General features: G+C 37.8%; 1 protein-coding gene across 16 annotated transcripts in view; it reads right to left on the reverse strand.

Moving 5' to 3' along the window:
• LOC125932768 (uncharacterized) overlaps window positions 1–14,349 on the reverse strand; it is a 789,340-nt gene that overhangs the window by 206,192 nt on the left and 568,799 nt on the right. For all 16 annotated transcript variants that reach the window (XM_049645300.1, XM_049645303.1, XM_049645304.1 and 13 more), the window contains 2 exons: window positions 13,499–13,573; window positions 8,867–8,917 (listed from right to left, as the gene is read on the reverse strand). In XM_049645300.1, the coding sequence (XP_049501257.1) occupies window positions 8,867–8,917; window positions 13,499–13,573 (126 nt within the window). The remainder of the gene's footprint in view (window positions 1–8,866; window positions 8,918–13,498; window positions 13,574–14,349) is intronic.

Genomic DNA, 14,349 nt, shown 5'->3' on the forward strand with positions numbered 1-14,349 from the left:
CTTTCTTTCTTTCTTTCTTTCTTTCTTTCTTTCTTTCTTTCTTTCTTAATATGAAATTTATTGTCAAATTGGTTTCCATACAACACTCAGTGCTTATCCCTACAGGTGCCCTCCTCAATGACAATCACCCACTTTCCCCTTCCTCCCACCCCCCCATCAACCTTCAGTTTATTCTCAGTTTTTAAGAGTCTTTTATGGTTTGGCTCCCTCCCTCTCTAACTTCTTTTTCTTTTTCTTCCCCTCCCCCATGGTCTTGTGTTAAATTTCTCAGGATTATGTTTTCTGACCATAATAAAAATTCATTAGAAACCATTAATAATGAACATAAATAAAATCATAAAATATTGAGAAATTTATTAATACTGATATGAAAATAAGTTTTCATAGAATAAACTACGACAATTAGAGCAATCTTTAAATAATGGCAATGAAAAGGTAGCATATAAAAATTAATTTGATACAGTAAAAGCAAACCCTATTTTTAAATATTAGATTAAATTCTTAGATTTAAAATCAATAGTGTAGGTTTCTTTATTAAAAGACTAAGAGGAAAAATAAACAAATTAAAACCAAGATTTAAAAAGGGAAGAATTCATAATGATCAGAGTATAAACTGATGAAATAGAAAACAGACTGGCAGAAGAAAAAAAATCAACAGAGTCCACAATTTTTTTAAAAGATTAATAATATTGATCAAAATCTAGGAGAAATAATCAAGAAAATAAGAGACGAAAAAATACAAAATAGAAATGTTAAAAATAAAAAGAGGACTATTACTATAGGTCCTATAAATATTATTAAGAGGATAATAAAGAATATTATTTAAAAATTTGAAAATGTTACAAAATGAAACAAATTCCTTAAAAAATGCAACTTGCCAAAATTAACACATGAAGCAACAGAAAATCAGAACAGCTTTATATCCATTAAAGAAATCATAATAAATAAATCTCACAAAGAAAACTCCAGACCCTGGTGGTTTACTGATTAATTTTACTACATAATTAAGGAAGATATATTATCAGTGTTACTCAAACATTTTTAGAAAATAGCGAAAGGGAGAATGCTTTCCTAATCATTTTATGAAGCCAGTACAACACTGATACCACAAGCTAACAAAGAATTTAGACCACTATTAGTCATGATCATAGATTCAAAACTCCAGATCAAATATTAGCAAATGCAATCAAGACATATACATAAAATAATCTGGAATGATCAAATACAGTTATCTCTGTAATGCAAGGTTGGTTCAACATTTGGAAATGAAATATGTTTTGCCATGTTAACATATAAAAGAGGAAAAATTGCATGATCCTCCTCACATCTCAGTTATCTCAGTAGAGACAGAAAAAAAAATCTGGAAAAATTCAACTCATTCATGGTAAAATGTAAGGAAGGAAAAAAAAAAACTTTGAGCAAACTAGAAATAAAAGGCATCTTTCTCAAATTAGTAAAGATATCTACAAAATACCTATAAATAATATATTTAATGGTGAAAAATAGAATAGTTTATTCAGAGTATCCGTAAGTAAACCATAAGCAGATGAATGGATAAAGAAATGGTGGTATATCCATACAATTAAATATTACTCTGCAGCAAAAAGAATGAACACAGAGGTTCCGGAAGATGGCGGCGTAGGAGGACGCGGGGCTCACAGCGCGTCCTGCCGATCACTTAGATTCCACCTACACCTGCCTAAAGAACCCAGAAAACCGCCAGAGGATTAGCAGAAGGGAGTCTCCGGAGTCAAGCGCAGACGAGAGGCCCACGGAAGAGGGTAGGAAGGGCGGCGAGGCGGTGCGCGCTCCACGGACTGGCGGGAGGGAGCCGGGGCGGAAGGGCGGCTCGCCGGCCAAGCAGAGCCCCCAAGTCTGGCTGGCAAAAGCGGAGGGGCCGGACGGACTGTGTTCCGACAGCAAGCGCGACTTAGCGTCTGGGAGGTCATAAGTTAACAGCTCTGCTCGGAAAGCGGGAAGGCTGGAGGACAAAGGGAGGGAGAGCTGCTGAGCCCCCGGACGGCAGAGCTCAGCATGGCGGAGAACAAAGGCGCCAGCACCATCTCCCCCGCCCATCCCCCAGCCAAAATCCCAAAGGGAACCAGTTCCTGCCAGGGAACTTGCTCGCTCCGCGCAAACACCCAACTCTGTGCTTCTGCGGAGCCAAACCTCCGGCAGCGGATCTGACTCCCTCCCGCTGCCACAGGGCTCCTCCTGAAGTGGATCACCTAAGGAGAAGCGAGCTAAGCCTGCCCCTCCACCCACCGTGCACCTTGCCTACCCACCCCAGCTAATACCCCAGATCCCCAGCAACACAAGCCTGGCAGTGTGCAAGTAGCCCAGACGGGACACGCCACCCCACAGTGAATCCCGCCCCTAGGAGAGGGGAAGAGAAGGCACACACCAGTCTGACTGTGGCCCCAGCAGTGGGCTGGGGGCAGACATCGGGTTGGACTGCGGCCCCGCCCACTAACTCCAGTTATACACCACAGCACAGGGGAAGTGCACTGCAGGTCCTCACCACGCCAGGGACTCTCCAAAATGACCAAACGGAAGAATTCCCCTCAGAAGAATCTCCAGGAAATAACAACAGCTAATGAACTGATCAAAAAGGATTTAAATAATATAACAGAAAGTGAATTTAGAATAATAGTCATAAAATTAATCGCTGGGCTTGAAAACAGTATACAGGACAGCAGAGAATCTCTTGCCACAAAGATCGAGGGACTAAGGAACAGTCACGAGGAGTTGAAAAACGCTTTAAACGAAATGCAAAACAAAATGGAAACCACGATGGCTCGGCTTGAAGAGGCAGAGGAGAGAATAGGTGAACTAGAAGATAAAGTTATGGAGAAAGAGGAAGCTGAAAGAAAGAGAGATAAAAAAATCCAGGAGTATGAGGGGAAAATTAGAGAACTAAGTGATACACTAAAAAAAAATAATATACGCATAATTGGTATCCCAGAGGAGGAAGAGAGAGGGAAAGGTGCTGAAGGGGTACTTGAACAAATTATAGCTGAGAACTTCCCTGAACTGGGGAAGGAAAAAGGCATTGAAATCCAAGAGGCACAGAGAACTCCCTTCAGACGTAACTTGAATCGATCTTCTGCACGACATATCATAGTGAAACTGGCAAAATACAAGGATAAAGAGAAAATTCTGAAAGCAGCAAGGGATAAACGTGCCCTCACATATAAAGGGAGACCTATTAGACTCGTGACTGATCTCTCCTTTGAAACTTGGCAGGCCAGAAAGGCTTGGCACGATATCTACAGTGTGCTAAACAGAAAAAATATGCAGCCGAGAATCCTTTATCCAGCAAGTCTGTCATTTAGAATAGAAGGAGAGATAAAGGTCTTCCCAAACAAACAAAAACTGAAGGAATTTGTCACCACGAAACCAGCCCTACAAGAGATCCTAAGGGGGATCCTGTGAGACAAAGTACCAGAGACATCACTACAAGCATAAAACATACAGACATCACAATGACTCTAAACCCATATCTTTCTATAATAACACTGAATGTAAATGGATTAAATGTGCCAACTAAAAGACATAGGGTATCAGAATGGATAAAAAAACAAGACCCATCTATTTGCTGTCTACAAGAGACTCATTTTAGATCGGAGGACACCTTTAGATTGAGAGTGAGGGGATGGAGAACTATTTATCATGCTCCTGGAAGCCAAAAGAAAGCTGGAGTAGCCATACTTATATCAGACAAACTAGACTTTAAATTAAAGGCTGTAACAAGAGATGAAGAAGGGCATTATATAATAATCACAGGGTCTATCCACCAGGAAGAGCTAACTATTATAAATGTCTATGCGCCAAATACCCGAGCCCCCAGATATATAAAACAATTACTCATAAACATAAGCAACCTTATTGATAAGAATGTGGTCATTGCAGGGGACTTTAACACCCCACTTACAGAAATGGATAGATCATCTAGACACACAGTCAATAAAGAAACAAGGGCCCTGAATGATACATTGGATCAGATGGACTTGACAGATATATTTAGAACTCTGCATCCCAAAGCAACAGAATATACTTTCTTCTCGAGTGCACATGGAACATTCTCCAAGATAGATCATATACTGGGTCACAAAACAGCCCTTCATAAGTTTACAAGAATTGAAATTATACCATGCATACTTTCAGACCACAATGCTATGAAGCTTGAAATCAACCACAGGAAAAAGTCTGGAAAACCTCCAAAAGCATGGAGGTTAAAGAACACCCTACTAACGAATGAGTGGGTCAACCAGGCAATTAGAGAAGAAATTAAAATATACATGGAAACAAACGAAAATGAAAATACAACAATCCAAACGCTTTGGGATGCAGCGAAGGCAGTCCTGAGAGGAAAATACATTGCAATCCAGGCCTATCTCAAGAAACAAGAAAAATCCCAAATACAAAACCTAACAGCACACCTAAAGGAAATAGAAGCAGAACAGCAAAGGCAGCCTAAACCCAGCAGAAGAAGAGAAATAATAAAGATCAGAGCAGAAATAAACAATATAGAATCTAAAAAAACTGTAGAGCAGATCAACGAAACCAAGAGTTGGTTTTTTGAAAAAATAAACAAAATTGACAAACCTCTAGCCAGGCTTCTCAAAAAGAAAAGGGAGATGACCCAAATAGATAAAATCATGAATGAAAATGGAATGATTACAACCAATCCCTCAGAGATACAAACAATTATCAGGGAATACTATGAAAAATTATATGCCAGCAAATTGGACAACCTGGAAGAAATGGACAAATTTCTAAACACCCACACTCTTCCAAAACTCAATCAGGAGGAAATAGAAAGCTTGAACAGACCCATAACCAGCGAAGAAATTGAATCGGTTATCAAAAATCTCCCAACAAATAAGAGTCCAGGACCAGATGGCTTCCCAGGGGAGTTCTACCAGACATTTAAAGCAGAGATAATACCTATCCTTCTCAAGCTATTCCAAGAAATAGAAAGGGAAGGAAAACTTCCAGACTCATTCTATGAAGCCAGTATTACTTTGATTCCTAAACCAGACAGAGACCCAGTAAAAAAAGAGAACTACAGGCCAATATCCCTGATGAATATGGATGCAAAAATTCTTAATAAGATACTAGCAAATCGAATTCAACAGCATATAAAAAGAATTATTCACCATGATCAAGTGGGATTCATTCCTGGGATGCAGGGCTGGTTCAACATTCGCAAATCGATCAACGTGATACATCACATTAACAAAAAAAAAGAGAAGAACCATATGATCCTGTCAATCGATGCAGAAAAGGCCTTTGACAAAATCCAGCACCCTTTCTTAATAAAAACCCTTGAGAAAGTCGGGATAGAAGGAACATACTTAAAGATCATAAAGGCCATTTATGAAAAGCCCACAGCTAACATCATCCTCAACGGGGAAAAACTGAGAGCTTTTTCCCTGAGATCAGGAACACGACAGGGATGCCCACTGTCACCGCTGTTGTTTAATATAGTGCTGGAAGTTCTAGCATCAGCAATCAGACAACAAAAGGAAATCAAAGGCATCAAAATTGGCAAAGATGAAGTCAAGCTTTCGCTTTTTGCAGATGACATGATATTATACATGGAAAATCCGATAGACTCCACCAAAAGTCTGCTAGAACTGATACATGAATTCAGCAAAGTTGCAGGATACAAAATCAATGTGCAGAAATCAGTTGCATTCTTATACACTAACAATGAAGCAACAGAAAGACAAATGAAGAAACTGATCCCATTCACAATTGCACCAAGAAGCATAAAATACCTAGGAATAAATCTAACCAAAGATGTAAAAGATCTGTATGCTGAAAACTATAGAAAGCTTATGCAGGTAATTGAAGAAGATATAAAGAAATGGAAAGACATTCCCTGCTCATGGATTGGAAGAATAAATATTGTCAAAATGTCAATACTACCCAAAGCTATCTACACATTCAATGCAATCCCAATCAAAATTGCACCAGCATTCTTCTCGAAACTAGAACAAGCAATCCTAAAATTCATATGGAACCACAAAAGGCCCCGAATAGCCAAAGTCATTTTGAAGAAGAAGACCAAAGCAGGAGGCATCACAATCCCAGACTTTAGCCTCTACTACAAAGCTGTCATCATCAAGACAGCATGGTATTGGCATAAAAACAGACACATAGACCAATGGAATAGAATAGAAACCCCAGAACTAGACCCACAAACGTATGGCCAACTCATCTTTGACAAAGCAGGAAAGAACATCCAATGGAAAAAAGACAGTCTCTTTAACAAATGGTGCTGGGAGAACTGGACAGCAACATGCAGAAGGTTGAAACTAGACCACTTTCTCACACCATTCACAAAAATAAACTCAAAATGGATAAAGGACCTGAATGTGAGACAGGAAACCATCAAAACCTTAGAGGAGAAAGCAGGAAAAGACCTCTCTGACCTCAGCCGTAGCAATCTCTTACTCGGCACATCCCCAAAGGCAAGGGAATTAAAAGCAAAAGTGAATTACTGGGACCTTATGAAGATAAAAAGCTTCTGCACAGCAAAGGAAACAACCAACAAAACTAAAAGGCAACCAACGGAATGGGAAAAGATATTTGCAAATGACACATCGGACAAAGGGCTAGTATCCAAAATCTATAAAGAGCTCATCAAACTCCACACCCGAAAAACAAATAACCCAGTGAAGAAATGGGCAGAAAACATGAATAGACACTTCTCTAAAGAAGACATCCGGATGGCCAACAGGCACATGAAAAGATGTTCATCGTCGCTCCTCATCAGGGAAATACAAATCAAAACCGCACTCAGATACCACCTCACGCCAGTCAGAGTGGCCAAAATGAAGAAATCAGGAGACTATAGATGCTGGAGAGGATGTGGAGAAACAGGAACCCTCTTGCACTGTTGGTGGGAATGCAAATTGGTGCAGCCGCTCTGGAAAGCAGTGTGGAGGTTCCTCAGAAAATTAAAAATAGACCTACCCTATGACCCAGCAATAGCACTGCTAGGAATTTATCCAAGGGATACAGGAGTACTGATGCATAGGGGCACCTGTACCCCAATGTTTATAGCAGCACTCTCAACAATAGCCAAATTATGGAAAGAGCCTAAATGTCCATCAACTGATGAATGGATAAAGAAATTGTGGTTTATATACACAATGGAATACTACGTGGCAATGAGAAAAAATGAAATATGGCCTTTTGTAGCAACATGGATGGAACTGGAGAGTGTGATGCTAAGTGAAATAAGCCATACAGAGAAAGACAGATACCATATGGTTTCACTCTTATGTGGATCCTGAGAAACATAACAGAAACCCATGGGGGAGGGGAAGGAAAAAAAAAAAAAAAAAGAGGTTAGAGTGGGAGAGAGCCAAAGCATAAGAGACTGTTAAAAACTGAGAACAAACTGAGGGTTGATGGGGGGTGGGAGGGAGGGCAGGGTGGGAGGGAGGGCAGGATGGGTGATGGGTATTGAGGAGGGCACCTTTTGGGATGAGCACTGGGTGTTGTATAGAAACCAATTTGACAGTAAATTTCATATATTGAAAAAAAAAAAAAATTAAAAAAAGAAAAAAAAAAAAGAATGAACACATGTACACACACACACACACAAATTCATCTCAAAAACAGAATCAGAACAAATGAAATCAGACATAAAGAAATACTTACAATATGGCTTAATTTATATGAAATAGAACCTGTAAAACTAATGTTTAACACTAATGTATAATTGATATACAAAACTAATGCATAGTTTCAGTTTTGCAAACCAGTAGTTGCCTGAAGCAAGTAGTTAGAGATGATTGTATGCAAAAGCCACAAGGGAACTTTCTGGATGGAAATGCTCCATATCTTGAATGGGCTATGCTTCACAAGTGCATAAATCTATCAGTACTCAACTGTCAATTTCAATGAATTTTTAAAAAATATAAATTATACCTCAGTAAAGTTGCTTAAAATGTATACTATTAAAGAAAGCCTAAGGTACAGAACAACTCTTTCTGATCTATATTGTGGTAAGTTGTGACAGACTGATTGATCAATACGTAGGTAGATAGGTAGGTAAGAGAGATATCAAAGAAACAGTGAAAAGCAATACATAATATTAGTTATGCTTTGGCAGGGATCTCAAGTAATTTTTGTCTTTGCAATTATAATGACAAATGCTATAATATATAAACTTGCTAAAGATGAGCAAGTATTACATTTGCTGTACGTTTTTTAAAAAGGTTATGAAAAGGAAAAAAATATCTAAAATATATATGGTAGATTTTCAGGATACATTTGGGACTTCCTTTCAGCTCTTTCTTTCCTTTTTTATCCTCTTTTACCACCTCACTCTACTTCCAGTCTCTTGTGCATTTACTGGCTTTCCTTTATTCACACTGTATTACACATTCTTCTATATCCAGATCTGATGATGTTTGATGAAAACTTTTTCCTCAGTTTAATTCAAGTCAGTACCAGAAATCTCCAAGGGACTAATTATCAAGTTTGCACAATACTGAAGCCAACACAGGCATACACAAACATAAGATGATAAGAAAATAGAATGTGACTCCAAAGTAATTGCACGTTTTCATTTCTCCAGACCTTGGCCAGCCAAGATCAGTTTTTTCACACACCTCCAGGAATATCAAAGTCAGTAAGCCTCCAGAGAAACTCTGGTTATGAACTCAGTGGTTAACTTACATTCCAGGGGCCCTCTCAGAAGCAGGCCCGAAAGAAAGCACTGTTTACACAAACTTGCAGTCATTGGCCAAATCTATCTGTTGTGTTCTCTTCTAGAGGCCAGCTGGGAAAGCTCCCTTTTTCTCAGCTGCCCTCTAATAAAGGAAAATCTTTGCAATCCTACCTTTGGCAATCCAGGAAACCAGTCCATCCATCGTATCAGACACTTCGGTCCCTACGAGGTAAAAGACAACAATGGGCATGCTCATTGACCACAGTCACTGTTGGTTGATATGGAAAAGCAGCTAAAAATGCAACAGCAATAAAATACTTGCTTCTTACTTTTAACGTTATGAAGTGGTTTTCACTTAAATTTTTATAACCCTTCCCTCAGGAGGATATTGCACAAAGATTGGAAAGCATGTTGCCTTTATTTGCAGACACATGATGGTTTAGATTTAAAATCCTAAAGAACCCATCAGAAAGAAACTGCCGGAATTACGGGACACCTGGGTGGCTCAGTTGGCCATGGTCTCACGGTTCACGAGTTTGAGCCCCACGTCAGGCTCTGTGCTAACAGTACAGAGTCTGCTTGGGATTCTCTCCCTCTCTTTCTTGCCTTTCCCCTTCACTTTCTCTCTCTTTCTCTCAAAATAAATAAATACACGTTAAAAAAAATGCCAGCATTATCATTGAAATGCCAAAAGTTACAATGTCAATATAGTCAGATTAATTGTATTTCTATATACTAACAACAAACAATTGGAAAATATAATAAAAATGCCACTTTTTAAGGTGTAAGAAAACTGAAATTCTTATTGAGGAATGAATTTAATAAAAAAGGTAAAATATTTGCACACCAAAAGCCAGAAAACATTGCCAGAGAAATTAAAGAAGACCTAAATAAATGGAGAAACATATCAAATGCATGGAACAGAAGACTAAATATTTTTAAGGTTCTCTCCACAATGATCTAAAGCATGTATTCTCAACAGGGGCAGAATCACCCACAAATAGAAAAAAATTGCTTCCTGGGGGGAAAAATATTCTTACATACACAATGGCTTATTACCTTCCAAAGCTCAACCCTATCTAATAGAATCTTATTATTTATATATAATATTTCTTATTTGAGAAAATTTAAGTAGATTTCTTTTTTCTCCTTGTGTTTGGGAGGGTAAGAATAAAAAAAAAAAAAAGGTTGAGAAACAGTGATCTAAAAATTCAAGAGAGGGGTGACTGGCTAGTTCAGTCAGAAGAGTATGCAACTCTTGATCTCAAAAGTCCTAAAATTGAGCCCCACGTTAAATGTAGAGATTACTTAAATAAATAAAACTAAAAAAATAAAATAAAATAAAAATTCAAGACAGTCCTAATCAAAACACCAACAAGTTTTTAATAAATTGACAAGATAACTCTAAAGCTTATATGGAAATTCAAAGACCTTAGAATAGTTAATAATTCTGTGAAAGAATAAAAGACTAAGGACAGGGTTGTGCTGGATTAAGATAAAAAATATAGACTAAAAGAACATATTAGAGAAATAAATTCACAAAAATATTAGGCCAAATGATTTTTGATGAAGCTCTCAAAGTAGTTCCATGAGGATAGTTAGTTTTTAAAGAATGGTGCTGAAATTACTAGGTATCTTTATGAAAAAAAAAAAAAAAACAAGTTGACCTGTACATGACATAAACAATAAGTAATTTGAGATTTATAATATAAATAAACATAAAAGCTAAAGCAATCAAAATTTTAGAAAAAAACATCAGTGACTATTTTTGTGAGCAGGGAGTAGATAATGATTTTTGGAATGGACAAAAATGCCTAAATACCCATGAAAAAAAAGTCAATGAATTAAACATTATTAAAATTAAATAGTCTCTTCAAAGACACCATTAAGAAAACATAGGCAAACCACAGATTTGGAGAAAATATTCTCAATACATACATTTGACATCCACACACCATTACACCCACTCATATGTATGTGTATGTGTGTACATACATACTTATGTGTATATACGAGCTTTATGTATGTCTGCACATATGTGTGCAGACACAAGAGTGTAGAAAGCACTCCAATATAAAAATAAAAATATCCAGTATCGAATTAAATAGGAGAAAACTTGAACAGACAAATATATGTCCCCAAAAGGTACGTGAGAAGATGTTTAACAGAAGGAGTCACCAAAGAAATAAAATAAACCACAATATGATACCACCACACATTCACCAGAGTGCTTGCTATAGCTGACAATTCAGTTGTTGGCAAAGATATGAAGCGATTGTTATGTTCGCGTATTATTGGTTGAAATGTCAAATGGTAAAAATGTTTTGCAAAACAATGTGTTTCTCATAAAGTTTAACATACGCTTACTATATAATCCATCAGTACCATTTTTAGGAACTTTCTCAAAAGAAATGAGAACATATTCGCAGAAAGACTGGTATAAGTATGTCCATATATACATTTTTTAAGTTTATTTATTTATTTAGAGAGGGAGCGTGAGCAAGCAGGGGAGAAGCAGAGAGAGAGGGAGACAGGGAATCCCAAGCAGACTCTGTGCTCTTTAGGCACAGAGCCTGAAAACTGCATGTCTGTGAACAACAGAATGGATTCAAAAATAATACAGCATATTCAAAAAAGGAATTCAGCAGTAAAAGAAAACAAATGACTACTACATAAAACAGCATTATGCCGAGCGAAAGAACCTAGAGACAAGAGTACACATTGGATAATTATCTTTCTATGACATTCAAGAGCAAGAAAAACTACGGTGATAAAGATCAGAACAATGGTTTTCTCTGGGAGATAGAACTGACAGAAAAAAACTTGTTCTGATGATGACAGGGATAGATACATTTGAGGCAATGTATTGAATTGTACATTTAAAATCGGTCTTTTATTTTACGTGTTATACTTCAATTAAAAGTAAAACATAAGGAGAAAAGGACAGAAATAGAAGCTATATATCAAAGTCTACTGGAAAGATATAAACAAAGGAAAAACAAATGGACAAGGCTGAGGCAAAGGGTTTAGGAAGCTACACTTGCATGATAAGATTAAAGCAATGCCAGGAAGTGATTGCTGAAACTTAGAAGAATATTTGCTTCAGGGGAATGGAAGAGATTTTGCTGGGAACGAGGCATTGTGAGCAGCTTCTAATGTGTCAGGCAATATTTCTTGACCTGATCGGTCACGTGTTAATAAAGATGTTGGCCTCATAATAATTAATTAGCTGCACATTTATTTTATAGCAATTGTCTGTATCTTTATTTTATTTTACAAGTAAGGGGTTAAAGAAGTCTTAAAATAAATGAAAGGACTTCACTTTTCATAACATGTTTGAAGAAGACCCAAAGAGTGTAAGATTTAAGTTGAGATATGCCGAGTGAGAAGGAGCAGGCTCTGTGAAGAGTATGGAAAGACAGAGTTAATGTAGGTGGGAAACCTGAAAGCAGGTCCCTGTAACAGCAGCATGATGGACTTGGAACACAGAGTCGTGAAGTTACATTGGTGAGGAAAGCATGAGCCACAGCATCCCGGACTTAGAGGCTAAAATAAGGAGCTTGAGTTTTATTCTACATGAAGAAAGAAATTATTAAAGAGTTGAGGTGCACAAAAACACTTCCACTGACATTTATAGGACACTGCTATGGTTTCTGTGTTAGAGGACAAGAATGAAATTAGCAAGAAAAGTTAGGATGATAAAATCTAGATCGGGTTAGAGACGCAGACCTGGCTTTGGGCGGTGACAGTGGATGGAGATAGAGAGAAGCGAATGGCTGGAGATAGAGAGAAGTGAATGGCTTAGCGGGTAACAAGAAGGGAGACACTAATGCTACTGGATTGGTTCCCACCAGGACTGACTGAGTAGGTAAAAATGTCACACAATGAAATGGTAGTAGTTTAATACAGGGAAAAGTTTTGGGGAGGAAAATTCATAGCTAATTTTAGGGGTTTGCAAATCAACGCTCCTACCAAAAACCTGAAAGCTCATGTCCACTCCCTGCTACCCCATCCCTCACTGTGACAAGAGCTCATCTGCTTAACTATTAACCCTCACTTCCCAGACTAACTTTTGTTCCAGCCACACTATCCTTGTTCCTTCTCCTTCCTGTCACCTACACTAACATTGGTCCCCTTAAAATACACTTTGTTTTTCCAGTAGAGAAGAACTTTCTCTACCATACACACATGATTAAATTTTTATTCATCTGCTAAGGCCCACCTCAAACTTTACTATTTTCTTAAAAGCTTACTAGGAGAATTCTTTTCTGTATAAGGTGCAAACCTTGAGAAAATCTATGTGCTTCAAGTTACCTGGTATAATATGTACCGATTCAATTCACCAAATATATGTTGATCACCTATTATGTTCCAGAGTTAAATATTAGGACTAGAAAAACTAATAATCAATGATGCTGTGTTTCATATACTCTCAGCTTACTTGGAGGATAGCATTTGAACAGGAAATTAAAATAGATGTGGTAAATGTCATAATGTAATGAGCAAAATGTTAGAAGAATGCAAATGAAGGATAATACTATTCTGCTCGATGGGGTTTACCTTAAAAAGTCACCTTTGATCTGACCCATGTAGTAGTCATTTTATTGAGTATTATTAAAAATTAAATATATCCACGAACTGAGTTTCTCTCAATGCCTTCAGGCTTTGCAACATGCAGTCACTGTTTTTACCTTACACACACCTTGCTCAGGCACACTGTGAGTCTCGGGAAGCTTGTTGGAGCCACAAACAAACCCTCCTACACTCAGTCATTCCCCTCTTATTTGTCTCAGAGAAAAATACCTGGATGGGAAGAATCCTCAGTGTGCTTCAGCCCTGCATACCTCACTGCTCTTCGTGGTTTCCTAGTTTCTTCACCTGGAAAACAAGAGGAATAAACTAAATCTGTGCTATCCTTTTTTGGCATCAAACTCCAGTAAAATGGTGGATATAAAAACTGTATTATAAGAAATATAGGTAAATATTTATTAGAGGGAATTAGTTTCAAAAAAGGTATAAAGTTATAAATAGGAATTCTGGTTTCTATTTCCACGCATAAGGAGCTTAGATGTTGTCACTCCATCCTAACAACAAGTATAAAGCTGAACAGACTGAATAATGCTTCTTGGATCCACCAGAGAGGGGAAGACACAGGTCAAACCACTGTCCCCAAGATTAGAAAGACAGCCAGCAAGACGTGGGGTACCTCAGCAGAGCCTCAGCAGCAAAAACCACTGCAGAAACCAGTGTGCCACAATGGGAAAATCTGAACTGTAACTGACAAATTGCTGGAGGCTCAGTACAGGCAAAACTGAGAGTTTAAAACTCTGGGAGGAAACTGTCATAGGAGAACCACCACAATATTGTGAGATTTATCTCCAGGAGGTCAAACACATTTACAAAATAAACATCAGAGGAAAATCCCTTCCAGCTTCTGGCAGTGGGAGGGGAAAGAAACCATATTAAAATATAGCAGATCACTCTGTTTTTCTTTACAAGGCCTGCCTTCAGGGGAAACTAGTCAACTAGAACCTGAAATGCTGCATTACTATCAGAGTCTAACTAACCAGGAAAGGGAAATACCCAACTCCAACCCATTCTACCCAATCTTTTGCAACTTAAAGAAAAAAAAATGCTAGAAATAAAAAACACTC

The sequence above is a fragment of the Panthera uncia genome, chromosome D2 (assembly GCF_023721935.1).
Source record: "Panthera uncia isolate 11264 chromosome D2, Puncia_PCG_1.0, whole genome shotgun sequence".
Classification (NCBI taxonomy): Eukaryota; Metazoa; Chordata; class Mammalia; order Carnivora; family Felidae; genus Panthera; species Panthera uncia.